Raw genomic sequence first — 26,558 nt, 5'->3', positions numbered from 1 at the left:
CAGTCCGATTCAAGTTTAAGCTCAATGATAAGGGGCCTCCTTTTCAAAGCCGAGTCCGAACGGTGTGCCGCAGTGCGACACCTCTTTGGAGAGAAGTTTATGTCAGAATGTTAACGCCATCTGCATGTGAAATGGTGTTATCAACATTTTGACCCGTTTATCTATAAAATAGAAGTTAGCTGCAATTCTTGAAATGTCAAGAATCTTTTCCGAAACAAGCATATCCAAGGCTTTAAATAAGATTGGATGCGCAATTAACTGCTTCTTGTTATCCCAACCTTCGATGAACTAACTCTGTTCGTTTAGACTAAGCTCTATAAATCCGTCCACCAAAGCAGTTTTGTTATTTATTGGTAAGAAAACATAAAATCCAAATAAAAGTATATTTGCTATTTCTGCAAATTTATTCCAATTGTGTATGTTTCTATTTCTTTCCAAAACGGCAACGAGGAATTTGCGGTCATATTCTGTGCCTAAAATTCACCAACAATTCGTCTTTCAGAGGGCCTAACTACACCATCCTAGGATTAATTCCAACCTTCAATACAGTCCACCATAGCGAATTTGTTCATGGTCCTTCGAACCGGATAGGCAATCCCCGAAAGCGATTAATATTGAAGACCGTGATTCCAATGCCACCACTTCAAAGCTGCAGGTACGTTTGCATACAAGTTTTTGTAAAGTTCCAAATGTTAGGCAGTAAAATTATGAAATAGAACAAGTTGTTAATTAGCGTGCATTCGCTATAAGTTAGACACAGAAACCGATTTAAGGTTATGGATTCATTGCCATCAGATCGTACGTGGAAAACAACAACTAATATGAGTGAATAACCAGAGCATAGCCCGTCAATATTTCTACCGTCATTCCGAACTGTGTCCGTTGGGAAACAACATAAGACTATTTGTCGCAGGAATCTCCGTCATCATCTTATGCTTAGGTACAAGAATATTTCCATTGCGTTTCATTCCCATTGACTCCCACTCCAATCGCGAAACTGCAAGTTAAAGCGTACATGTGAAATTTATGCTAGAGAAGAATTTCATTTCTTTCCTACAATCATTTGCTTTTCGCATGTTCAAGTGATCAAATTTTGGCACAAGGCGCAGAATTGTTGAAGTGTTATTTCTAACTGTACGTTAAATCAATTTTTTTTATGAGGAAGAAATATGACCGTGAAGGCTGGTGCCTGAAGTTTTATTGTATAGTGCATGTGCAGTAAGAAGGATCAATGATGTCACTAGTGGGATTATAGAGAAGACTACAAGAGGAGCCACGCCATAATTTTTAGTGATTGTTATCAGGTATGTTGTTCTTCAGTTCCAAATTTGATACAATATGATGAAAAGTGATATTTTTTTTAAATGATATGCATGCATTTTGAATTCGTATTGAGATAAAGTGCTTGTAAACACTAATAAAGTGTATGAACTGGTTTCATCATAAAACTCAGACGAGAATATTTTCAGTGCGAATTTTCATTATTTTTTTATTTGAAATCTTATATTAATCGAAGATAAATTATCTTTGCTGTGAATTTTAACGCAGACGGACAAGTGTTTTCATTCGCCATTGATTTACTGTTTCAGAAATTCTACTGGTAACAACAAGTGTATACCCTCTAAAATAATTTCTATTCTGCGAGTTAGCCTTCTTTGACACTCATAGGCAAAGCATTACTTTTTTTGGCTGTGCTTCTGTCACCGCCTATTCTTTTGCTTAGTTACACATGAACGCACGCTACACATAAAAGCAACGTGCTTTACAAATTATATCTTTCCCCCTCGCCATTTCTGAATTTTGCCCTATTGTCATTTCAAGTTTTTTGTTGGGTGCTCTCTTTGATATTTCGCCCTGTTGAGAGTGATATTCTTAATGCTCTTCGCCTTAAGGCAATTTTGTTTCTATTTTTTTCGTACTCTCTCTTTGTATTTCGCTGAGAGTTATGTTATTCATTGCGCCTTAAGATTATGTTCCAGTTTTCGTTCACTCTCTTCAGTTCTGCTCCTACCAATGAGAGCGCATTTTATATTTCCACTTATTTTATAACAAGCATTACATTTTCCAGTCTGTTACATTCTTCTTGAGAATAGTTGAGAGTTTAACATTTTTGGACTGCGGGGAATTTACTTGCTATTAATGGTTTTAGTTCCGATTCCACTTGTTTCAACCTCTCTTCAGCTCACAGCAGTACCATTTTTTTTTTTTTTGCTATTAATCCGCCTGGTCATCTGCATTCGAGAAGATACAATCTGTGGATTAGATTTATTTACGTTGCATCCATGGGATACATTTGTATATATTTTACATGGCATATTTATAACTGATGTTTTCATTAAGTTTATAAAGTTTTCGTTTACACTGCTATATAATTGATATTTTTCCAATTTTAATTTTAAGGAGAAAAGAGACAAATGAAGTAAATATATAAGTAAATATATACATACATATATTGATATTAATTTCTGCTTGAATTCCTCTCGCCTTTTATGTATCTCTGGTTTCTACGATCGACGATCAGATTGTGTTATTGGTTCTCCGACTGGCTTCATTATTTAATTTGATTGATACTTTATTTTCGAGACTACTCTCTTCCTACAATGACTTCCCTTTCCAATTTTATTTTGATTTCTGATGCGTTGATAGAGTTCAATGCAGATATTTGTGGCGAGACCCTATCCTCTTCAACAGTTCACTCTTTGGAGGTACACAAAGAGGAGTTAAGAAATCTATGGCTACGTGTTAGGCCAGTTTATGAGTCCAGTATGAGCGAGGTCTCAAGATCTGACGAAAATGCAAAGGTTGATATTGAGACGTTGAAAGCTCGATACCAGACTGCATACCAGACATATGTTTCCAGTATTTCTAGGATCTGCGAGCAGATTGAGCTCAAGAGGGCAATTTCGACAGCATCTTCCGCTCCAGTGGTGCAGAATTCCGACATAGGTCTCCATTCTAACGTTCATTTACCCCCTTGCGACATTGAGGCATTCTCCGGTGATTATTCCAGTTGGCCGTCATTTCGTGATTTATTCACCGCTCTTTATGTTCGGAATGCACGATTGTCTTCCGTGGAGAAGTTGTTTCACCTTAATAATAAGACTCGCGGTGAAGCACTGGAAATTGTTCGAAAGGCTCCACTTACGAATGAGGGGTTTGATGTCGCATGGGGGGCTTTACGAGCAAGATTTGAGAATAAGAGGCTGCTTATAAATACCCAGCTAAGGATTCTCTTTAGTCTTGAAAACGCTTCTGTCGAATCCAGTGATTCTATTAAGAGACTTCGAAGCGCCATTAATGGGGTTATATCTGCATTGAGGCTGTATGACGTTGATATTTCAAGTTGGGATCCTGTATTTGTGTATCATTGCAGCACGAGACTCTCAGAGACTACACTGTCACTGTGGGAACATTCGTTGCAGGATAAGAGGGAGATCCCCTCTTGGAATGAACTTGATTCATTTTTGACCAGCCGCTTTCAGACTTTAGAGACAGTATCCGATTTTAATAGGTCATTACCGTCCGCTAGTTCGAATGATAAGCCCAAGAATCAGGCCAAGAGTAACATTCCGAAACGTGTGGGCTCATATCAGAATAGTTTGGCTCCTCCAGTTTGCAAGCTTTGCCCAGATGAACGTCACACTATTCGATTGTGTCCACGCTTTATTTCTATGAATTATTCTGATCGATTGTCGTGTATAAAAAGGTACAAATTGTGCTTAAATTGCTTCTCGAAGGCTCATGGGGTTAGGGATTGCAAGAGTGCTTATAACTGTGGTGAGTGTCAGAGAAGACACAACACTCTTCTTCATAGAGATGTGCCTGAGCCGGTCCAAAATGCCCCTCCAGCCGAGGATCCCACCGTGGGGGACAATACATTGCAGGTTCAGTCTTGTGCCGCGACTCGCATTAACATGGTTCTCTTGGGAACGGTGGTAGTTAATATTGTCTATAATGACGAGATTTTCCCTGCACGGGCCTTGATAGATTCGGGTTCCGAGGCATCCTTCATCTCTGAGAAACTTTTTAATCAATTACGGTTACCCTCTAAATTCGCTTCCACCAAGATATTTGGTTTGAATGGGACTACTTCGGCTCAATCCAAAAGAATGTGTTCGTTGACCATCGGATCTCGATTTGATGCCGAGGTAGTCATTGAGGCAACGGCCATAGTTATTCCACATCTCACATCGGCTTTGCCCACTTTTGAACGGGGAATATTTTCATCACTTCCCGATTTGCGACTTGCTGACCCGGAGTTTTACAAGACCTCACATATAGATATGTTACTGGGTGCTGACTTGATTCCGTTTATCATGCTGGGTGGAGTTCGGCGTAACGTATGCGATTCACTTATAGCTCAGGAGACGGTGTTCGGATGGATTTTGACTGGCCCGGTCAAGTTGTCTCCGATTAGCTCCTTTAACGCCCGTGTCTCCTTTTTCAATGGGGCTTCCTTGGATAGGCAGATATCTAGGTTTTGGGAGGTGGAAGACCTTCCCAGACATAGAGAGATGAGTCCAGACGATTTCATATGCGAAGAGAATTACAAGAATACGACTAGAAGGGACTCCTCCGGACGTTATATTGTATCTCTTCCATTCAGAGAGGGGTTCCCCCACTCCCTTGGCTTGGGACACTCCCGAAAGTTGGCGGTAGCCCAGTTTCTTCGGAGTGAGAAGCGTCTTCTTGGAACGCCCGATGTTAAGGCTCAGTATGACGCTGTTGTTAATGAGTATCTTGAGCTGGGACATATGAGGGAGGTATGCCAGGATCCGGAATTAGGTTATTACCTTCCTCACCACGCGGTGTTTCGTCCAGAGAGTTCGTCTACGAAGATCCGAGTAGTGTTTAACGCTTCAAGCCCGACTAGCAATGGACGAAGCTTGAATGACGTTTTGCTCAGTGGGCCATCCTTGCAGCTCGATTTGACCCTGTTACTCCTACAGTGGCGTTTCTTCCGCTATGTTTTTAACTGTGACATCGAAAAGATGTACCGCCAAATTCTGGTGGATAATGAACACACACGCTTTCATAGGATTGTCTTTCGTGACTCGCCCTTGAATGCCATTAGAGAATACGAATTGAAGACAGTCACGTTTGGGGTCAATTGTGCTCCATATCTTGCGATACGCACGCTCCTGCAATTGGCTGAAGATGTGGGTGAGATCTATCCTATAGCCAGCCACATTTTGAGGACATGCATGTATGTCGATGACGTTTTGGCTGGCGCTCACGATATTGAGGAGGCTATGGAGGCTCAACGTCAACTGATAGGGGCACTTGAATCCGCAAAATTCTCCCTAAGAAAATGGACTTCGAATTCCGCTACCTTCCTACGAAACATTCCGAAGGAGCATCTTTTGAACGGAGACTTTCTTCAACTCGAGGATAGAAGCACTGCGAAGACTTTGGGAGTGCGCTGGAATGCCAAGTCCGATTCTTTTTATTTTTCCGTTGAGAGATTGAGTATTCCTTCCCATCCCACTAAACGGCAGGTCCTTTCGGAAATATCGAAGCTTTTCGACCCTGCGGGGTGGTTGTGTCCTTTTATTGTTTTGGCCAAGTTACTAATGCGGGACATTTGGGTTTCAGGAATTGACTGGGACGATAAGTTGTCCCCTTCACTTCTCGCGAAATGGCAGGACTTTTCCAATAATTATCCAAGTATAGAGCAGATTGTGATTCCACGTTGGATAGACTATTCTCCGGAGTTTGATGTCCAAATTCATGGGTTTTCTGACGCTTCCGAGAAAGCGTATGCCGCTGTGGTTTACATTCGTGTTGAATCACCATCCGGTGTGGTAACGACACATCTTCTGACGGCAAAATCTCGTGTATCTCCTCTCAAGACATTGTCGATTCCTAGATTGGAGCTTTGTGGGGCCGTTCTACTCGCTGAGACAATTTCTTCACTTGCAGGTCATATTCCAATTCAAGACTTTAAAGTCTTCTGCTGGACTGATTCGATGATAGTCCTTGCCTGGCTCAAGAAGCCGGCATTTCATTGGAAGACTTTTATTGCCAACCGAGTTTCGAAAATTTCTGAGCTTGTAAGTGTAGAGTATTGGTCTCATGTTGAATCCGGACAAAACCCAGCGGATATCGCCTCCCGCGGTTCAATCCCTTTGGATCTAATTCCCTCAGATTTATGGTGGTTTGGGCCTCCATGGTTAGTGACCTCGGCTAGTCTGTGGCCTCTTGAGTCTACTTTTTCCATAGACGAAGACATGCTGGAGGCAAAGGCTGTCGCATGTAACTTTTCTTATTTTCAAGACTACGATGACTTATTAGCGAGATTTTCTTCATTTCATCGAGCTTTGAGAGTATTTACTTATGTATTTCGTTTTATATGCCGTACCAGGAGACAGACAACCTTTCAATCCGAACAGCTGGCTTTAGATTCTCGTGAGGTTAAACTTACACAAAACAAACTTATTTTGCTTTCTCAAAAGCTGGTATATCCGGAGGAATACAGATGCTTATCAAGAAAGGAAGTCATTAAAACGTCCAGTTCTCTATCCAACCTCAATCCATTTTTGGACACAAATGGCGTTTTAAGAGTTTGTGGTCGTCTTTCAAATTCGGGGAGTCTTTCTTATAACGAAAGATATCCTATCATCCTCCCATATAGTTGCACATTCTCTCGGTTATTACTGAAGTTTATTCATACCATTACTTTACACGGGCCGAATAGTTTAATGCTTCGTACGCTAAGGCTTTGTTTTTGGGTTCCTAGAGCAAAGAACCTCATTAAGACAGTAATTCATCAGTGCAAGATTTGCGCGATTTCCAAACAAAAATTGCAGGAGCAGTTAATGGCCGCACTTCCTCCTGAAAGGACAACCTTTTCACGTCCATTCACTTATACGGGCCTCGATTTCGCGGGACCGTTTGATATTAAGACTTATACTTGCAGATCCTGCATAATAACAAAAGGTTATGTTTGTGTGTTCGTGTGCTTCTCCACACGAGCTATTCATTTAGAAGCCACGAGCACTCTGTCCACCCCTGCCTTTTTGGCAAGTTTCCATAGATTCGTATCTCGTCGAGGTTGTCCACGATCACTATACTCTGACAACGGCAAAACATTTATTGGTGCCTCTAGAGAGTTAGCGAGGAATTTTCTGCAAGAGTCCCGAAGGTCTATATTATACCAATTTGCTCACCAGGAAATCGTTTGGCATTTTATTCCTCCCGGATCCCCACATATGGGTGGATTATGGGAAGCGGGAGTTAAGAGCTTCAAAGCCCATTTCCGAAAAATGGCTGGAAGTCACAAATATACTTACGAGGAGTTTTCCACTATTTTATCCAGAATAGAGGCTTGTTTGAATTCAAGACCCATTTCGCCAATGTCTGAAGATCCGAATGACCTATTGGCTCTCACTCCTGGTCATTTTTTAGTTGGAGGACCAATCCTATCCATTGCTGAAAACTCTGAATCCGAAACCAACTTATCCATTTTAAACCGTTGGCGTCGAGTAAAGGCAATTTCCCAGCAATTCAGCACTCGTTGGAAACATGAGTACTTAAAAGAGCTCCACAAAAGACAAAAATGGCAAAACCCCCAAAAGAATATTGACGTAGGTGCTCTGGTTGTTATTAGGGACGAAGCTCTGGCTCCTACCGAATGGAGATTAGGACGAGTCTCAAAGATTTACAAAGGCAAAGATGGTTTAGTCCGGGTGGCAGATGTTATCACTCAAAGGGGTACTATTACGCGGCCTTTGGTAAAACTTGTTCTACTTCCTTAATTACCCTATATTTTACATTCATGACCTTTCGCGTATCACATCATGTATTCATATTTCAGAATGCCGTCTACGAAAAAAAGATTAACAGAACCCACAAAAGATCGAATAATTGATAATAATTTTTTATGTCGCGTATGTAAAGGAAAGCATGCTCTTCGAGACTGTCGCAATTTTTTAAGTAAACCGGTTGATGGGCGAATGCGTTTGGTTTTACTTCACGGTTACTGTCCCAATTGTTTGGCCCATAAGCATTCTGCAGGCTCTTGTTTTACCAAAAAGGGCTGCAAAACCTGCGGAAGTAATCATCATACATTACTTCATATAAACGGTGAGCAAAGATCTCCGAAAGCCAGTAAGATTAAAGGAAGATCTGCTAATAAGAAAAATGATACCAGCAAGTCAGTCATTCCAAAGTCAGTTTCCATAACTTCAATAACGACACCAAATGGGGTTGCACTTTTCCCAACGACTGTGGTTACTGTTCAAGCCGAAGCAAACCAGACCCACGTAAGAGCTGTACTGGACACCTGTAGCTCCGTAAGCAAAATTTCTATGTCATTGGTAGAGGAATTGAAACTACCCACTATAAAATTTGGAAATGACACTATCTGTTCGGTTGTTATTCGATCTCGAAAATCTCCTTACGTTACTATTGAGGCAACCATGGAAGTCAACAATCGGATGTCTTTGAAGATCCCAGCCAGAGAAGTGAATCCTGCGATTAGGACTAGGCTGAATAACATTGTATTGGCAGACCCAAATTTTTTTAAGCCTAGCTCAGTGGCTATTGTCTTTGGGGCAGATTTATATTCAAAAATTGTTTTACCTGGATTGATTCCAAGCCATGATGGCTTACCAGTAGCAATGAACACTATCTTCGGGTGGGTTTTATCTGGGTCGTGCAATACCTCTGATGCATCATAATTTTTGTCTTTCTGTTACGAAATCGGCAAAGCCAATTTACACAATCTTGCTCCAAACCGAAATAAGATAGTTTCTCGATTTTTTAGAATCTTAAGACTTTATCACTACAATTTGGAACTAATTGTATGCAAACGTATCACATATTTTATAATTTGAATTAAATAGAATAAGAATTGTACTACATATGAATTTCTTAGATTAACTTTAAAATGAATTCCTTAAAAAAAAAAAAAAAATTTTGCAATCCTTGCAAAGTGGGCCGGAAATGTTTATGTCAGAATGTTAACGCCATCTGCATGTGAAATGGTGTTATCAACATTTTGACCCGTTTATCTATAAAATAGAAGTTAGCTGCAATTCTTGAAATGTCAAGAATCTTTTCCGAAACAAGCATATCCAAGGCTTTAAATAAGATTGGATGCGCAATTAACTGCTTCTTGTTATCCCAACCTTCGATGAACTAACTCTGTTCGTTTAGACTAAGCTCTATAAATCCGTCCACCAAAGCAGTTTTGTTATTTATTGGTAAGAAAACATAAAATCCAAATAAAAGTATATTTGCTATTTCTGCAAATTTATTCCAATTGTGTATGTTTCTATTTCTTTCCAAAACGGCAACGAGGAATTTGCGGTCATATTCTGTGCCTAAAATTCACCAACAATTCGTCTTTCAGAGGGCCTAACTACACCATCCTAGGATTAATTCCAACCTTCAATACAGTCCACCATAGCGAATTTGTTCACATGACATAGTATCTCACGGATGCATTAGGAGGGGAAAAGCACCGCTGAAAATTTTTACTGATGATCTCGCCAGGATTCGAACATAGGCGCTCAGCGTCATAGGCGGACATGCTAATCTCTGAGCTACGGTGGCCTCCTCACATAGCCCCACAAAAAATATTCTAAAGGCGTTAAATCGCACGATCTAGGTTGTCAATTGACCGGCACCTTACGTGAAATAAAATCTTCACCGAACTCGCTTCTCAATAAGACCATTGTTACGAGTGCTGTGTGGCATGTGGCACAGTCTTGTTTAAACCACATGTTATGCAAGTCAAGCTCTTGCATTTTGGGCATAAAAAAATTGGATATCATCACACGATAGAGCTCACCAATCACAGTTACATTACGATTCGCATTATCTTTGAAGAAGTACGGTCCAATGATACCACTAGCCCATAAACCGCACCAAACTGTGACTTTCTCTGGATGCATTGATAGCTCTTGCAATGCTTCTGGCTTCTCTTCACTCCAAAATTGACAGTTCTGCTTATTTACGTACCCATTAAGCCAAAAAAGAGCTTCGTGGCTAAACACAATAAAATGGAAGAAGCGCGCGATGAAATTTCCTAACAGAGCACGCATTTTGTTAGTAAAATTCAAAAATTTGCAAGCATTATTCGTTTGTAAGACGATTCATGGGCAAACTGATTATAGGCCAAACTGAAGATGTTTGACAGTGATACAAAACATGAAATGTGCATGAGCTGAGTGGTCAAAAAGATAATAGCTAAAAAATCACCCTTAAAGTGAGTAAACCCCCTATTATGATAAAGAAGAAATAATACTGTTTTTTGCAATAGGGCCCAAAATAAGGCCTTTCAAAATCACATTTCCTACTTGAGTGGTTTGTTAGAGATGGTGGGTCATCATTCGTATTCTTAAAAGAAATGGGACGCTGTCATCATTCCAAGGAATGGCCAGAGGTAGTTAAGTTTGTATCAAGAACGATTTTGAGTAAGAAAATGTTTTCTTAAGTAATAACGGAATGAATATGAAAATTTCTCCCACTTTGCAATTTGTTGTCGTTTTTTATACCCACCACCGAAGGATGGGGGTATATTCATTTTGTCATTCCGTTTGCAACACATCGAAATATCCATTTCCGACCCTATAAAGTATATATTTTCTTGATCAGCGTAAAAATCTAAGACGATCTAGCCATGTCCGTCCGTCTGTCCGTCTGTCTGTTGAAATCACGCTACTGTCTTTAAAAATAGAGATATTGAGCTAAAATTTTGCACAGATTCTTTTTTTGTCCATAAGCAGGTTAAGTTCGAAGATGGGCTATATCGGACTATATCTTGATATAGCCCCCATATAGACCGATCCGCCGATTTAGGGTCTTAAGCCCATAAAAGCCACATTTATTATCCGATTTTGTTGAAATTTGGGACAGTGAGTTGTGTTAGGCCCTTCGACATCCTTTGTCAATTTGGCTCAGATCGGTCCAGATTTGGATATAGCTGCCATATAGACCGATCCTCCGATTTATAGTGAAAGGCCCATAAAAGCCACATTCATTATCCGATTTTGCTGAAATTTGGGACAGTGAGTTGTGTTAGGCCCTTTGACATATTTCTTCAATTTGGTTCAGAGCGGTTCAGATTTGGATATTGCTGCCATATAGACCGATCCTCCGGTTTGGGGTCTTAGGCCCACAGAAGCCACATTTATTATCCGATTTTGATGAAATTCGGGGCAGTGAATTGTGTAAGGCCCATCGACATCCTTCGTTAATTTGGCTCAGATCGGTCTAGATTTGGATATAGCTGCCATATAGATCGATCCTCCGATTTATGGTGAAAGGCCCATAAAAGCCACATTCATTATCCGATTTTCCTCGAATTTGGGACAGTGAGATGTGTTAGGTCCTTTGACATATTTCTTCAATTTGGTCCAGATCGGTTCAAATTTGGATATAGCTGTCATATTGACCGATTTCTTGATTTATGGTTTTGGGCCCATAAAATGCTCATTTATTGTCCGATGTCGCCGAAATTTGGGACAGTGAGTTAAGTTAAGCCCCTTGACATACTTCTGCAATATCGCACAGATCGGTCTAGATTTGGATATAGCTGCCATATAGACCGATATCTAGGTTTTAGGTTTTGGGGCCATAAAAGCCGCATTTATTGTCCAATGTCGCTGAAATTTGACACAGTGAGTTTGGTTAGGCTCTTCGACGTCCTTCTTAAATTTTGCCCAGATCAGTCCAGATTTGCATATAGCTGCCATATAGACCGATCTCTCGATTTAAGGTTTACGGCCCATAAAAGAGGCATTTATTGTCCGATTTCGCCGAAATTTGGGACAGTGCTTTGTGTTAGGCTTTTCAACATGTTTATGCAACTTGGCCCAAATCGGTTCAGATTTGGATATAGCTGCCTTGTAGACCGATATCTCGATTTAAAGTCTTGGCCCCATAAAAGACGCTTTTATAAACCAATTTCACTGAAATTTGACACAGCGACCTATGTTCGGCTTTTCGACATCCGTGTCGTATATAGTTCAGATCGTTATGAGGTATATGAGTATAACGTATCAAATTTTCACCGAATTTTGGTGAAAGGTGGTTTACATATATACCCGAGGTGGTGGGTATCCAAAGTTCGACCCAGCCGAACTTAACGCCTTTTTACTTGTTTTATTTTCCTGCCATAACATTTACCCTGACAAGTATTTAAATGTATTGATTGATCAATGAATTTAAAAGTGACATTTATGAATGACATACGAAATGGAATGAAGCAAAATCTTGGTATTTAAATATCGACAGTTGAGACGATGACAAACCATAAAATATAACATCCAATCAAAAAAAGAGGGAAAGCACATGGGAAAAGAGGATTATAAATACCTGAATATGTCCAGGGTATTCAAACAATTGTCAGGATAGACTGACAGGCAAATTGACAACATTATTCTATGACAGATAATACGTATAAAAATTGGCGCCATACTCGTATAAGCCCACGGTGCCAAAGTTTGTTCCTTTCGGTATACATTTCTCCAACATAGTAATGTATGAGGCATCATGACAAGAAAATGACTGTACAGGAAGACACTTCTTTTTTGTTTTGTTTTTTTGGGGGCGTTTAGGCTTGAACATCAAATTATCTCCCCACCTTTATCGATATTGCAAGTCATTGGGGAAAATTGCACGTATTATCGGCTGACGGCTTAAAGACAAATCCCTAATTTTGCTTTTGCTTTTCATGCCGTAAATGCGTTTAGTGCCCATCACTTTATACACACACTTCGAAATTGACTGGCATTTCCTTCCGGTGGCAAATGACACGAAATGAAGGAGTCAGACAATGCTTAAACATAAAATGGTTAATTTAAGCTTTTTTCCACTGTCATCATTATTATGAGCAGATTTATTAATTGACAGCCTCATATTTTGTGTCATAACTTTTTCACTTAAGATTCAAATGGGATAAGGAAGAATTTCAATGACGGATATATGTCGTTGTTGATAGATTTGTACCAAGATGCTTAAGTATGATTAAGGTTGAAGGTAATGAATATGGATGAAAGAAAAAATCTGTTTTCTCAATAACATTCCAATAAGGAAAGAATATGCATGCATGAAATGGCAAAATTTGAAGACATCTTCAATATTTTTAGTAGTGGGTTGATACCTACCACCCATACAGCATGCAGAACTATAGGATACAATACAACTCACTGTACCGAATTTTAATGAAATTGGATAATTAATACTCCCAATATAGGCTCGAAACTTTAAATCGTGGAATAGGTCTACATATGAGTGTCTTTATATATTGCCACCTGCCTCTTACAAAAACTTTATCAGGGTTGGGAAATTGATAGGCGGACATCGCTTAATTGTCATAGAATTGTGTGACTGGAAATCGCAAACGACTGTTATTGGCGACTTCAAACACAAAAAAGTGAACAAAATGTTAGTGTATCGCACCATAAATGATACTAGAAGCATTTCCAAACACCATGGTGCTGGTCCAAAAAATAGACTGCTTACTTTACTTTAGTTGGCCCTTGCAGTACATTTGCTCTTCTAGCCGAACGTAGAATAAGTTTCCATGCTCCTCGAGCTTCTGCGCTCCTTCTCCAATCTCTGACACCCAGTTTCGAGAATCTTTTTCCACTTGATCAATCCATCGGCGTTTAGGTGTTATCCTTCTGTGTCTTCTGTTATGGTCGCCTTGAAAGGACTTCTTCGTTGAAGCTTCTTTATTCATTCCGACAACATGACCTATGAACGCAACCGTTGTAGTTTGATGGCTGTAGTTTGTAAGCTGTCTTCGTCATATAATACAGCTCATACAGCTCGTAGTTTATACAACGCCTACCGTGGCGCAGAGGTTAGCATGTCCGCCCATGACGCCGAACGCCTGGGTTCAAACATAGCCATGAACATTAGAAAATTTTTCAGCGGTGGTTATCCCCTTACTTATGCTGGCTACATTTGTTAGGTACCCTGCCATGTTAAGACTTCTCTATCAATTGGTGTCGCTATGCGGCACGCCATTTGTACTCGGCATTAAAAATGAGGACCCTAATCATTGATCTTAAAAACTTTAATACGACTGCACTCATTGATAAGAGAGAAGTATCCCCTGTCCTTAATGGCATGTTCATGGGAAACTTAGTTTGATATATTCTCCATTAACACAGACTGGTACACATATTTTACGATATATATATATATATATATATATATATATATATATATATATATATATATATATATTTATATATATATGAGAGCTATATATATACAGTGAGTTGTAGTCCAGTCAACATCCTTTTCTAATTTGGCCCAGATCTGTTCAGATTTGGATACAGCTGCCATGCAGACCGATCTCTCGATTTAAAGTCTTGAGCCTATAAAGGCGCATTTTTTGTCCGATTTTGCCAAAATTTAAGACAGTCAGTTGTGTTAGGCCCTTCGACATCCCTCGTCAATTTGGCTTTAGCTGCCATATAAACCGATTTCTCGATTTAAGGTTTTGGGCCCATAAAAGGCGCATTTATTGTCCGATGTCTTCCGAAATTTGGAACAGTGAGTTGCGTAAGGCTCTTCAATATCTTTCTGCAATTTGGCACAAATCGGTTTAGATTTGGCCACATTTAAAATCCGATTTCGCTGAAATTTGACACTGATATCTATGTTAGGCTTTTCGACATGCATGTTGTATATCGTTCAGATCGGCCTATATTTGAATATGGCTACCAAAAAGATCAATATTTTGTTCTACAAAATTGAACAATGACTTGTGCCTAGCAGGTCTCTCAATATCCGTGTCGAATTTGGTCCAGATCGGACCTTATTTCAATAAAGCTACTATGGGGGCATTTTTCACCGGATTATGATGAAAGGTGGCTTACATATATACCCGAGGTTGGTGGGCATCCGAAGTCCGCCCCACCGAAAGTACAAAAAGCTTTTTCTTTTAATCGAAGTCCTGAAGCCGAATTAATCAACCAAATAGAATTATTGGAGGTCATCTATAACCAAATAATGTGAAGAACCTTTCTCTTAAACTCTCCAAGTACTCTCCATCTGTCCATGCTTCGGAGCAATACAACAGCACGGGTAGTATAAGTGTCTTGTTAGTGTGATTTTCATTTGTTGAGAGGTGACTTTGCTCTTGAACTGATTGCTCAATCCAAAGTAGCATCTGTTAGCCAATATATCATTCGTTTTATTTCAAAACTGATGTCATTTGCTGCATTGTAGTTCCCAACTTTCTTCATATTCTTTATCTACTCTGGTGTACAGGATTTTTGGATGTTGATACCATTCATATTGTCTTATCTCCATTTAGTGCCAGACCCACATTCGTTGATTACGTTTTGATACTCTTAAAGTATGCAATTGGTTCTTCCGGTGGCCGACCCATTATATCGATGTCGTCGGTATGAGCGAGTGGCATATGTTCTCTTGGGGGTGGTGTATCATGCCTATTCACCCTACTTCTCGTCATATCTTCTCCAGCAGGATATTGAAGAGGTCACACGACAGGCTGTCTCCCTGTTCAAAATCTTGTTTGGTATTTAACGGTTCGAAATATGGCTTGAAATACTTTTGAGCGGTTAGAACTGTCGAAGTCGCCTTTGAAAACAGCAGACAATGGTAGGGGTGTTGATTTGTGCCTCTCGGATCTTTTTCAGGATTTGGAGCAGTGTAAATAGATGGTCAATGGTGAGGTCTTATCGCGCTGATAGGACCCGATTATTTACTTGACCATCAATTTTAATTTTTTTTATACAGTACTCCCGATAGTATAATGCATCGTCTGTAGTTGGCACATACTTGTCTTGTCTCCTTTCTTGTGTACGGGCCATAATATACTGAGGTTCCAATCATTGGGTATGTGTTCTTCAAGCCAGATTCCGCAGACGAGCTGATGCGTAGGTCTTATAAGCGTGTCGCATTCAGTCATAAACAGTTTAGCCGGAAACCCATCGGCTCCTGCTGTCTTATTGTTTCTCAGCCGGGTTACTGCTATGTGGACCCCATTCTGACTAGGTGAAACTCATGGCCACCATTATCAGTGGAAAAAGTGTTATTTTCATATCTTCAGCACAACATCTGTACCAGATTTCCTTCTTTGTCTTTGCAGGAGGATGTGCCTGTACCAAAGCCATCGGTTTGGGATTCAATTTTTTGACAATTCTTTCGGAATTCATTCTGTCGCCTGAATATATCGACTCGTTCACTATCAAGTCTTTCCATTTCATTCTTCTTCTTCCTGTGAAAAAGACGTTTCTCCTCTCTGATTTTCTCCCGCTACCTATCATTTACCTGGGGCGTTGCTACTAACTGTTAGGTTGTCCTTTCTTCCGCACTCTAGTTCCAGTAGTTTTTACAGCATTTTTTGTAACTTATATCGAAAATCGTTCAGATAAATCGGTCGACAAAAAAAATCCTTTGCTCAAATGGTTATGTTATTTTCTAAATCCTAGTTAACAGAAATCGTTCTCTATTTTTTCTCTTTGGCAACTCGACCCAAAACAACGACAAGCATAAAGAGGAATGGACTAAAAATAAAAAAAAAAATTAAATATTCCCAAAACCTGAAATTCTTCTTATTTTAACTCAAAAACATCACTAATCTAAATATAATGTTAACAATCAAAACTGTTTTTCTATACCCACCACCGATGGATGGGGGTATATTAGTGTGTCATTCCGTTTGCAACACATCGAAGTATCCATTTCCGACCCTGTCTTCTCTACATCTTTTTTTCAATTTGGCCCAGATTTGGATATAGCTGCCATATAGACCTGGATTCGAATTCTGGCGAGACCATCAGTAAAAATTTTCAGCGGTGGTTTTCCCCTGGCAACATTTGTGAGGTACTATGCCATATAAAACTTCTCTCCAAAGAGGTGTCGCACTGCGGCACGCCGTTCGGACACGGCTATAAAAAGGAGGCCCCTTATCATTGAGCTTAAACTTGAATCGGACTGCACTCATTGATATGTAAGAAGTTTGCCCCTGTTCCTTAGTGGAATGTTCATGAGCAAAATTTGCAAATTTGATGGGTATCCAAAGTTCTGTCCGGCCAAATTTAATGCCTTTTTACTGGTTAACTAAACGATTTTCTATAACATTTTAGACAATTCGACAACTGGTTGTACCATGGATTCTTTGAGGAGGGTTTTGGTACCCAACAGTAGATGTCGCGGCTCTTTCTATGGAGTTGGAAATTGTTTGCCATTGCGGAGCAAGGATGTTTTTTCAAGCAATTGGGTCAGGAGAGTGAAGAATGCCGTTACAACCTGTTGTGTTTGCAGCTTTCCCACGCACAGTGGCGCGGTTTGAGTTTTTTCGTTGCAAAAATCATATCTTTGAACCGAATAAGATAATTGAATTTTATAAACGGCATAGGACAGATAAGTGTTCAGCCTATAAAACGAATGTTTGAAAAGGATGCTATGGCTTTTCGGTGTTTAGTTATGGTTTACCGAATTCAAATTTTGTGGAAAAATGGTATCTATTGTAGAGTAAATTACTTTACTCTAGAAGTTTTTTTATAGCCACCATCGTAGGAAAGGGGGTATATTCATTTAATCATTCGTTTGCAACACCTCGAAATATCAATTTCCGACCCTACAAAGTATATATATTTCGAATCATGGTAAATTTCTAAGACGATTTAGCGATATCCGTGTGTCTGTCTGTCTGTCTGTCTGTCCGTCCGTCAGTTGTAATCACAGACTTCCAAAATTGAGATATTGAGCTGAAATTTGGCATAGATACGTCTTTTCGATGCACGCTGGTTAAGTTCTTGAACGGGCCAAATTGGACCATATTTGGTTACAACTGCTATATAGACCGATCTGTGGATAAAGGATCTAATGCCCATAAAAGCCTTATTTTTCTCTGGTTTTCTGAAATTTTAAAAGGTCTGAAGGCCATAAAAACTTCATTAATTATCCGATTTCGCTAAAATTTTAAACAATTGGTTAATTTAAAAACCTTAGATTGGGAGATCGGCCTATATGGCAGCTATATCCAAATCTGGACCGATCTGTGCCATATTGCAAATGTAAATCGAGGGGCTTAACACAACTCACAGTCCCATATTTCGGCGACATCGGACAATTAATGCGCATTTTATGGGCCCAAAACCCTAAATCGAGAGATCGGTCTATATGGCAGCTATATCCAAATCTGAACCGATCAGGACCAAATTAAAGAAACATGTCGAAGGGATAATAATGTGGCTTTTATGGGCCTAAGACCCTAAATCGGAAGATCGGTCTATATGGCAGCTATATCTAAATATAGTCCGATCTGAACCATATTTGGGACCAATGTTAAAACTACTCCATGTTTAAAATTTCAGCGAAATCGGTTAAAAAATAAAGCTTTTATGGGCTTTAGACCCTTTATCTGGAGATCGGTCTATATGTTAGCTATATATAAATATGGACCGATCTAATCCATATTTAGGTCAGATGTCGGGAAGCTTAAAATTACTTACTGTTGCGAATTTCAGCGAAATCGGGTAATAAATAAGCTTTTATGGTCTTCAGACCCTTTATCGGGAGATCGGTCTAGATGGTAGCTTTATCTAAATATAGTCCAATCTGAACCATATTTGAGTCAGTTGTCGGAAAGCCTAAAACAATTCGCTGTTTCAAATTTCAGCGAAATCGGATGAAAAATAAAACATTTATGGGCATTAGGCCCTATATCGGGAAATCGGTCTATATAGCAGCTATATCCAAATATGGTCCGATTTTGCACGTTCTAGAACTTAACCAGCGTGCATCAAAAAGACGTATCTGTGTCAAATTTAAGCTCAATATTTCAATTTTTGAAGGCTGTAGAGTGATTACAATAGACGGACGGACAGACGGATATACGGACAGGCACATGGACATCGTTAAGTCGTCTTAGAATTTTACGACGATCCGAAATATATATACTTTGTAGGATCGGAAATTGATATTTCGATGCGTTGCAAACGGAATGACTAAATGAATATACCCCCTATTCTATGGTGGTGGATATAAAAAATATTTAATTTATTTTAAATACCGTAGTATTGTAGGGTATAAAAAACTATAAAATTCCCTTTAAATTATAGTTTACTTTGTAAACATCGAGTTCATGTGTCTTAATTATAGCACACAATATGGACCATAAATATTTCAATGTATAAAAAAACAAGTAAAAGCGTGCTAAGTTCGGCCGGGCCGAATCTCATATACCCTCCACCATGGATCGAATTTGTCGAGTTTTTTCCCGGCATCAGAAAAGATTTGCTCTGCTATTAGAGCGATATCAAGATATGGTCCGGTGTGGACTACAATTAAATTATATGTTGTAGACTTATGTAAAATGTCAGCCAATTCGAATAAGAATTGCGCCCTTTGGGTCTCAAGAAGTAAAATAGAGAGAACGATTTACATGGTAGCTGTATCGGGCTATAGACCGATTCAGACCATAATAAACACGTATGTTGATGGTCATGAGAGGATCCGTCGTGAAAAATTTCAGGCCAATCGGATAATAATTGCGACCTCTAGAGGCTCAAGAAGTCAAGACCCAAGATCGGTTTACATGACAGATGTATCAGGTTATGGACCGATTTCAACCACACTCAGCACAGTTGTTGGTTATCATAACAAAACAAGTGGTGCAAATTTTCATTCCAATCAGATAAGATTTGCGCCCTCTAGAGGCTCAAGAAGTCAAGATACCAGATCGGTTTATATGGCAGCTATATCGGGTTATGAACCGATTTGAACCTTATTTGACACAGTTGTTTAAAGTAGGAGTAAAATACGTCCTTCAAAATTTCAGCCAAATCGGATAGGAATTGCGCCCTCTAGAAGCTTAAAAAGTCAAGTCCCCAGATCTGTTTATATGACAGCTGTATCAGGTTATGAACCGATTTGAACCATACTTGAAACAGTTGTTGGATATCATAACAAACTACTTGGTGCTAAAATTCATTCAAATCGGATAAGAATTGCGCCCTCTAGAGGCTCAAGAAGTCAAGACCCAAAATCGGTTTATATGACAGATGTATCAGGTTATGACCCGATTCCAACCATACTCAGCACAGTTGTTGGATATCATAACAAAACACGTCGTGCAAATTTTCATTCCAATCGCATAGGAATTGCGCACTATAGAGGCTCAAGAAGTCAAGACCCAAGATCGGTTTATATGACAGCTATATCAGGCTATGGACCGATTTGAACCATACTTAGCGCAGTTGTTGGAAGTGATACCAAAACATAAGGTGAAAAATTTCAGTCAAATCGGACAAGAATTGCGCCCTCTAGAGACTCAAGAGATCAAGACCCAAGATCGGTTTATACGGCAGCTATATCAAAACATGGACCGATATGGCCCATTTACAATACCAAACGACCTACACGAATAAGAAGTATTTGTGCAAAATTTCAAGCGGCTAGCTTTAGTCCTTCGGAAGTTAGCGTGCTTTCGACAGACAGACGGACGGACGGAGGGACAGACGGACGAACAGACGGACGTACATGGCTAGATCGACATAAAATGTCACGACGATCAAGAATATATATACTTTATGGGGTCTCAGACGGATATTTCGAGTAGTTACAAACAGAATGACGAAATTAGTATACCCCCCATCTTATGGTGGAGGGTATAAAAAAAACATGGACCGATATGGCCCATTTACAATCCCAACCGACCTACACTGATAAGAAGTATTTGTGCAAAATTTCAAGCGGCTAGCTTTACTCCTTCGGAAGTTAGCGTGCTTTCGACAGACAGACAGACGGACAAATGGGCGGACGGACGGACGGACAGACAGACGTACATGTCTAGATTGACATATAATGTCGCGACGATCAAGAATATATACTTTATGGGGTCTCAGACGAATATTTCGAATAGTTACAAACAGAATGACGAAATTTGTATACCCCCATCCTATGGTGGAGGGTATAAAAACAAAGTATTTCCCCTTGTGAATAGAAAGTTGGAATAAAATTAAGTGGAATAAAATATCACTAATGGATTCCCCCCCCCAATCATAAAATCACACAACTTATTTAAGTGATCAGAATTTCATATTACATATTCATTTAAATATTGCTTCGATTTAACACGCAATAGTTTAACTAGGGGCTAAAAGTTTGTTGCGAACCACTTACGGGCACTCTATAACCCTAACTAATTTAAAAATTTAATTTACATATACATACCTAGGTTTGAACTTTATTTGGTACTTTAAAAAGTCGGATGATGAATGTGATATAAGGGTGGATTCTTGAAACAAAGAACTATTGGGTTGCCCAAAAAGTAATTGCGGATTTTTTAAAAGAAAGTAAATGCATTTTTAATAAAACTTAGAATGAACTTTAATCAAATATACTTTTTTTACACTTTTTTTTTAAAGCAAGCTAAATGTAACAGCTGATAACTGACAGAAGAAAGAATGCAACTACAGAGTCACAAGCTGTGAAAAAATTTGTCAACGCGGACTATATGAAAAATTCGCAATTACTTTTTGGGCAACTCAATAAATATGCCTAAACGTTGGCCGGGCAAGTTATCCAAATGATTTCTTTGTTTAGGCTGAAAACAAAATGGTATAAATGAAGGAAATTGCGGAAATTAATATGACAAGAGAAATCTTTCCCAGTTCGGTAAAAGATTGAAAACAATTATAAGAGTGCTGAATTTGGCCTGTCCGAATCTGGGGAACCCAACATGAATTCTGTTAAAAATGTATACAAATTTTATTCCACATACCAAACTTCTGTTAAACCAGCAAAACCTAAGCTTCTAGGAACCGAACAAGGATGATCGAGAGACCAGTTTATATGGCAGCTATATCATGTTATAGACTGATTTGAACCGTACTTAGCACAGTTGTTGGAAGTCGTAACAAAACGCAAAATTTAAGCCAAATCGCAAAATTTACACGCAAAATTTAAGCCAAATCGGACAAAAATTGCGGCTTGTAACCGCTCAAGAAGTCACATAGGGAGATCGGTCTATATGGGAGCTATATCAGGTTATATACCGATTTGGACTGTACTAGGCAAAGTTGTTCGAATTTATAACACAACATGACATGCAAAATGTTGGCCAAATCGGACAACAATTGCGGTTTGTAAAGGCACAAGAAACTAAATCGGGAGATCGGTTCATATGGGAGCTATATATACATCGATTTAGACAGTACTTAGCACAGTTGTTGAAAGCCATAACGTGATTGCGAGTTGTTGAAAGTCATAATGGAACATTATGTGCAAAATTTCAGTTAAATCCGACAAAAATCGCGGCTTACAGGGGCTCAAGAAGTCAAATCGGAAGATCGGTTTATATGGGAGCTATATCAGGTTATAGACCGATATGGACCGTACTAAGTACAGTTGTTGGAAGTCTTAAGGGAACACTACGTGCAAAGTGTAAGCCAAATCGGACAAAAATTGCGGCTACCAGGGGCCCAAGAATCAAATCGGGAGATCGGTTTATATGGGAGCTATATCAGGTTAAAAACTGATTTGGACCCTACTAAGCACAATATTTGAAAGTCTTAAAGAACCTCACATTAAAAATTTCAGCTAAAGTGGACAAAACTTGCGGCCTGCAATGACTCAAGAATTCAAATTGGGAGATGGGTTTATATGGGAGCTATATCAGGTTATAGACTGATTAGGCCGCACTAGACATCTGATTAGGCCGCACTGAACATCTGATTAGGCCGCACTAGATCTTTATTGGTCTACGAATTTTTAAGTTTGGACGTAAAGTGTACTCCTTTCTTAAAGTACTTCATTTCAGCCCGATATTCTCATGATGTCTGATTTAGTGGTGCCTTCGGGGGAGAGGTGGTCCCCCAGATACTTGGCCCTAAAAAAATATCAGCATCGTGCTCTTCTCTCAAATACCATTTATTTAAACCCCATATTGCCATTGGCTTAAGAGGAGTTTAAAGGATGAGGCGTTCCCCAAACACATGGCCACAAAATAGGTTATCAAATTCATTTTCTAATCTCAAATATCTTTCATTTAAGCCACATATTGGCATGGTCGAAAAATGTTTTCCATAGGGGGTGTTTTGGGAAAGGGGTGATGCCCTAAATACATGGTCCTACGTTTGGATATCAAATTAGTATTCTACTCCCAAATACCTTTATTTGAGTCCCATATTGCGATGGTCGGTAAACAATTGCTGTTTGTGAGGTTTTTGGGAAAATTGGTCACGAAAGTGGGTCAATTCTTGCTCTACGCCCCAATACCTTTCATTTAAGCTCCACATTGACATGGTCGGTGAATATGCCCGATTTAGGGGTGTTTTGGGGTATGGGGTGGTTTATCATTTATTTGAACCTCATATTGCCATTGGCCTCAAAATTGGATATCAAATTCGTTTTCTAATCTCATTTAAACTCCTTGTTGCAAAAGTCAGCAAATATCTCCGGTTTGGGGTATTGGCCCTAAAAACTATGGATATTTAGTTCCACCCTCTTTAAGACCCAAATTGTCTTGGTGAGCAAATATGTACTATTTTGGGGTTGTTATGGTGGTGGGATATGTTGTTGATATCAGATACGTGGTCTACTCCCAAATACTTTTAAATAGAGTCCCATATTTCCATAGTCGGCAAACATGACCGGCTTGGGTGGTGTTTTGGGGGATAGGCGGCCACTCAGTGAGTTTGCCTTGAAAATATATATCGGATTCGTATTCTACTTTAAAAACCCTCTTATTTAAGCCTCATATTGCAATAGTCAGCAAATACTTCCTATTTGGGTGGTGTTGTGGGGGTGGGGTGGCCCCATAGACAATTTTCCCGAATATTGATATCAAATTCGTGCTTTACCCCCAAAGACCTTTCATTTGAGCCCCATATTGTTATGGTCGTAAATTTGTCCCCTTTTGGGGATGTTTTTGGTGAGAGGCGGCCCCCCAAACACTTGATCCCATATTTGGATATCAGTTTCGTATTCTACATTCAAATACCTTTTATTTAAGCCCCATATTCCCACGGTCAGTAAATAAGTCCTGTTTGGGGGGTGTTTTGGGAAAGGGGTGGACCCCCAGAAACGTGGCCCCATATTTGAATATCAGATTCGTATTCTACTCGCAAATACCTTTCATTTGAGTCCCATATTGCCATGACCGGTAAATATGTCGGATTTAGGGGTGTTTTGGGGCTTGGGGTAGTTCCCCCAACACTTGGTCTGACAATTGGATATAAGATACGTTTTCTTATCCTAAATACCTTTCATTTGAGTCCCATATTGTCGTGATTAGTGTAAATATATGTTTGGTAGGTTTTAGGGTGGGGCAGCCCCCCTAGGTACCCCATCCGAAATTTCGATACCAAATTTTTATTTTTAGGGAACTATATGAGAGCACACAAAATTTCGCTTAAATAGCACCACCCAACTTCGAAATCTGGCGTTTCTGAAAATTAGGGTAAGGGGAGGGTCCGCTCCCCCTTCAGATTTCAAAAAATTTAGTACTCTATTATAACCACGGGGTCATTATGCAGCATCTGTGAAATTTCAAGAAAATCGGTTCAGCCGTTTCTCAGTCTATAAGGAACACACAAACATACAAACAAACAAACCTACAAACAAACCTTCAAACAAACACAAATTGATTTTTATATATAAGATGCATGGTTTCATTGCGCGCTTCTCCCATTGAGCGACGAAGCTCATTTTTGGCTCAATGGGTACGTAAATAAGCAGAATTGTCAATATTGGAGTGAAGATCAACCAGAAGCATTGCGAAAGCTGCTATTGCATACAGAACAAGTAAAAGCGTGCTAAGTTCGGCCGGGCCGAATCTTATATACCCTCCACCATGGATCGCATTTGTCGAGTTCTTTACCCGGCATCTCTTCTTAGGCAAAACAGGATATAAGAAAAGATTTGCTCTGCTATTAGAGCGATATCAAGATATGGTCCGGTTTGGACCACAATTAAATTATATGTTGGAGACCTGTGTAAAATGTCAGCCAATTCGAATCAGAATTGCGCTCTTTGTGAGCTCAAAAAGTAAAATAGAGAGATCGATTTATATGGGAGCTGTATCGGGCTATGGACCGATTCAGACAATAATAAACACGTATGTTGATGGTCATGAAAGAATCCGTCGTACAAAATTTCAGGCAAATCGGATAATAATTGCGACCTCTAGAGGCTCAAAAGTCAATCAAAAGTCATCAGGTTATGAACCGACTTGTACTTTATTTGACATAGTTGTTAACAATAAAAAACGTCTTGCGAAATTTCAGCCAAATCGGATAGGAATTGCGCACTCTAGAGGCTCAAGAAGTCAAGACCCAAGATCGGTTTATATGGCAGCTATATCAGGTTATGAACCGATTTGAACCATATTTGGCACAGTTGTTGAATATCGTAACAAAACACGTCGTGCAAAATTTCATTCCAATCGGAAAGGAATTGCGCACTCTAGAGGCTCAAGAAGTCAAGACCCAAAATCGGTTTATATGGCAGCTATATCAGGTTATTAACCGATTTGAACCAGACTTGGCACAGTTGTTGGATATAGTAACGAAACACGTCAAGACCAAAGATCCAACAGTTGTTGGATATCATAACAAAACACGTCGTGCAACATTTCATCCCAATCGGATAAGAAATGCGCACTCTAGAGGCTCAAGAAGTCAAGACCCAGGATCGGTTTATATGGCAGCTATATCAAAACATGGACCGATATGGCCCATTTACAATACCAACCGACCTACACTAATAAGAAGTATTTGTGCAAAATTTCAAGCGGCTAGCTTTACTCCTTCGGATGTTAGCGTGCTTTCGACAGACAGACGGACGGACGGAAGGACAGACAGAAGGACGGACATGGCTAGATCGACATAAAATTTCATGACGACCACGAATATGAATACTTTATGGGGTCTCAGACGAAAATTTCGAGTAGTTACAATCAGAATGACGAAATTAGTATACCCCCCATCTTATGGTGGAGGGTATAAAAAGACACAGTTTGATGCTGTTTATGGGCTGGTGCCATCATTGGACCGTACTTCTTCAAATATGATGCGAATCGTAACATAACTGTGAATGGGGAGCGCTATCGTGAGATGATATCCAACTTTTCTATGCCCAAAATGCAAGAACTTGACTTGCATGATATGTGGTTTCTATAAGACGGTGCCACATGCCACACAGTACGCGTAACAATGGCCTTATTGAGAGGCGAGTTCGGTGAACATTTTATTTCACTTTCGGGATCGATCAATTTTCGTCCGATCTTTAGAAAATTTGGCACGAAGGTGTTTTATTTGAGTCGGATATATGGGTCGGATATCTAGAATAGTCTCCAATATCCTGGTTGGGTTGTTCTCGTCGATGATCGTGGCGTGAAGGGTATACAAATGCCGCCATGGCTTTTAGTTCAATTTCGTTTGTTTTGTTTACTTACGGAAATTTTCGAAATCGATTTCAGGCACGTAATTAAAATATTTTGCATATTTATATTGAATTACTCATTTATTTACTAATCTTAAATATATGCGAAATAAAAATGCGAATAAAATAAATAAACTGAAAACTAATAAGAATATCTTGTCGGCTGATCCGAA

General features: G+C 39.5%; 1 protein-coding gene across 1 annotated transcript; it reads left to right on the top strand.

Moving 5' to 3' along the window:
- The first annotated feature begins 2,600 nt into the window (after nt 1–2,600).
- Nucleotides 2,601–7,757, top strand: LOC131997872 (uncharacterized). Its single transcript, XM_059369725.1, has 2 exons — nt 2,601–5,880; nt 7,408–7,757. The coding sequence occupies exons 1-2, from the start codon at nt 2,601–2,603 to the stop codon at nt 7,755–7,757; spliced, it is 3,630 nt and encodes a 1,209-aa protein (XP_059225708.1).
- Nucleotides 7,758–26,558: the final 18,801 nt, after the last annotated feature.

This window comes from Stomoxys calcitrans, chromosome 5 (assembly GCF_963082655.1).
Source record: "Stomoxys calcitrans chromosome 5, idStoCalc2.1, whole genome shotgun sequence".
Classification (NCBI taxonomy): domain Eukaryota; kingdom Metazoa; phylum Arthropoda; class Insecta; order Diptera; family Muscidae; genus Stomoxys; species Stomoxys calcitrans.
The sequence above is the reverse complement of the archived record's forward strand: the minus strand, read 5'-3'. Positions and strand labels throughout refer to the sequence as shown.

Excerpts from the sequence above, each read along its gene's own strand:
- LOC131997872 (XM_059369725.1), top strand. The coding sequence starts at position 2,601 with ATGACTTCCCTTTCCAATTTTATTTTGATTTCTGATGCGTTGATAGAG. Across the intron at positions 5,881-7,407 it reads GATTCCTAGATTGGAGCTTT|TTGGAGGACCAATCCTATCC; the intron begins GTGGGGCCGTTC and ends GTCATTTTTTAG.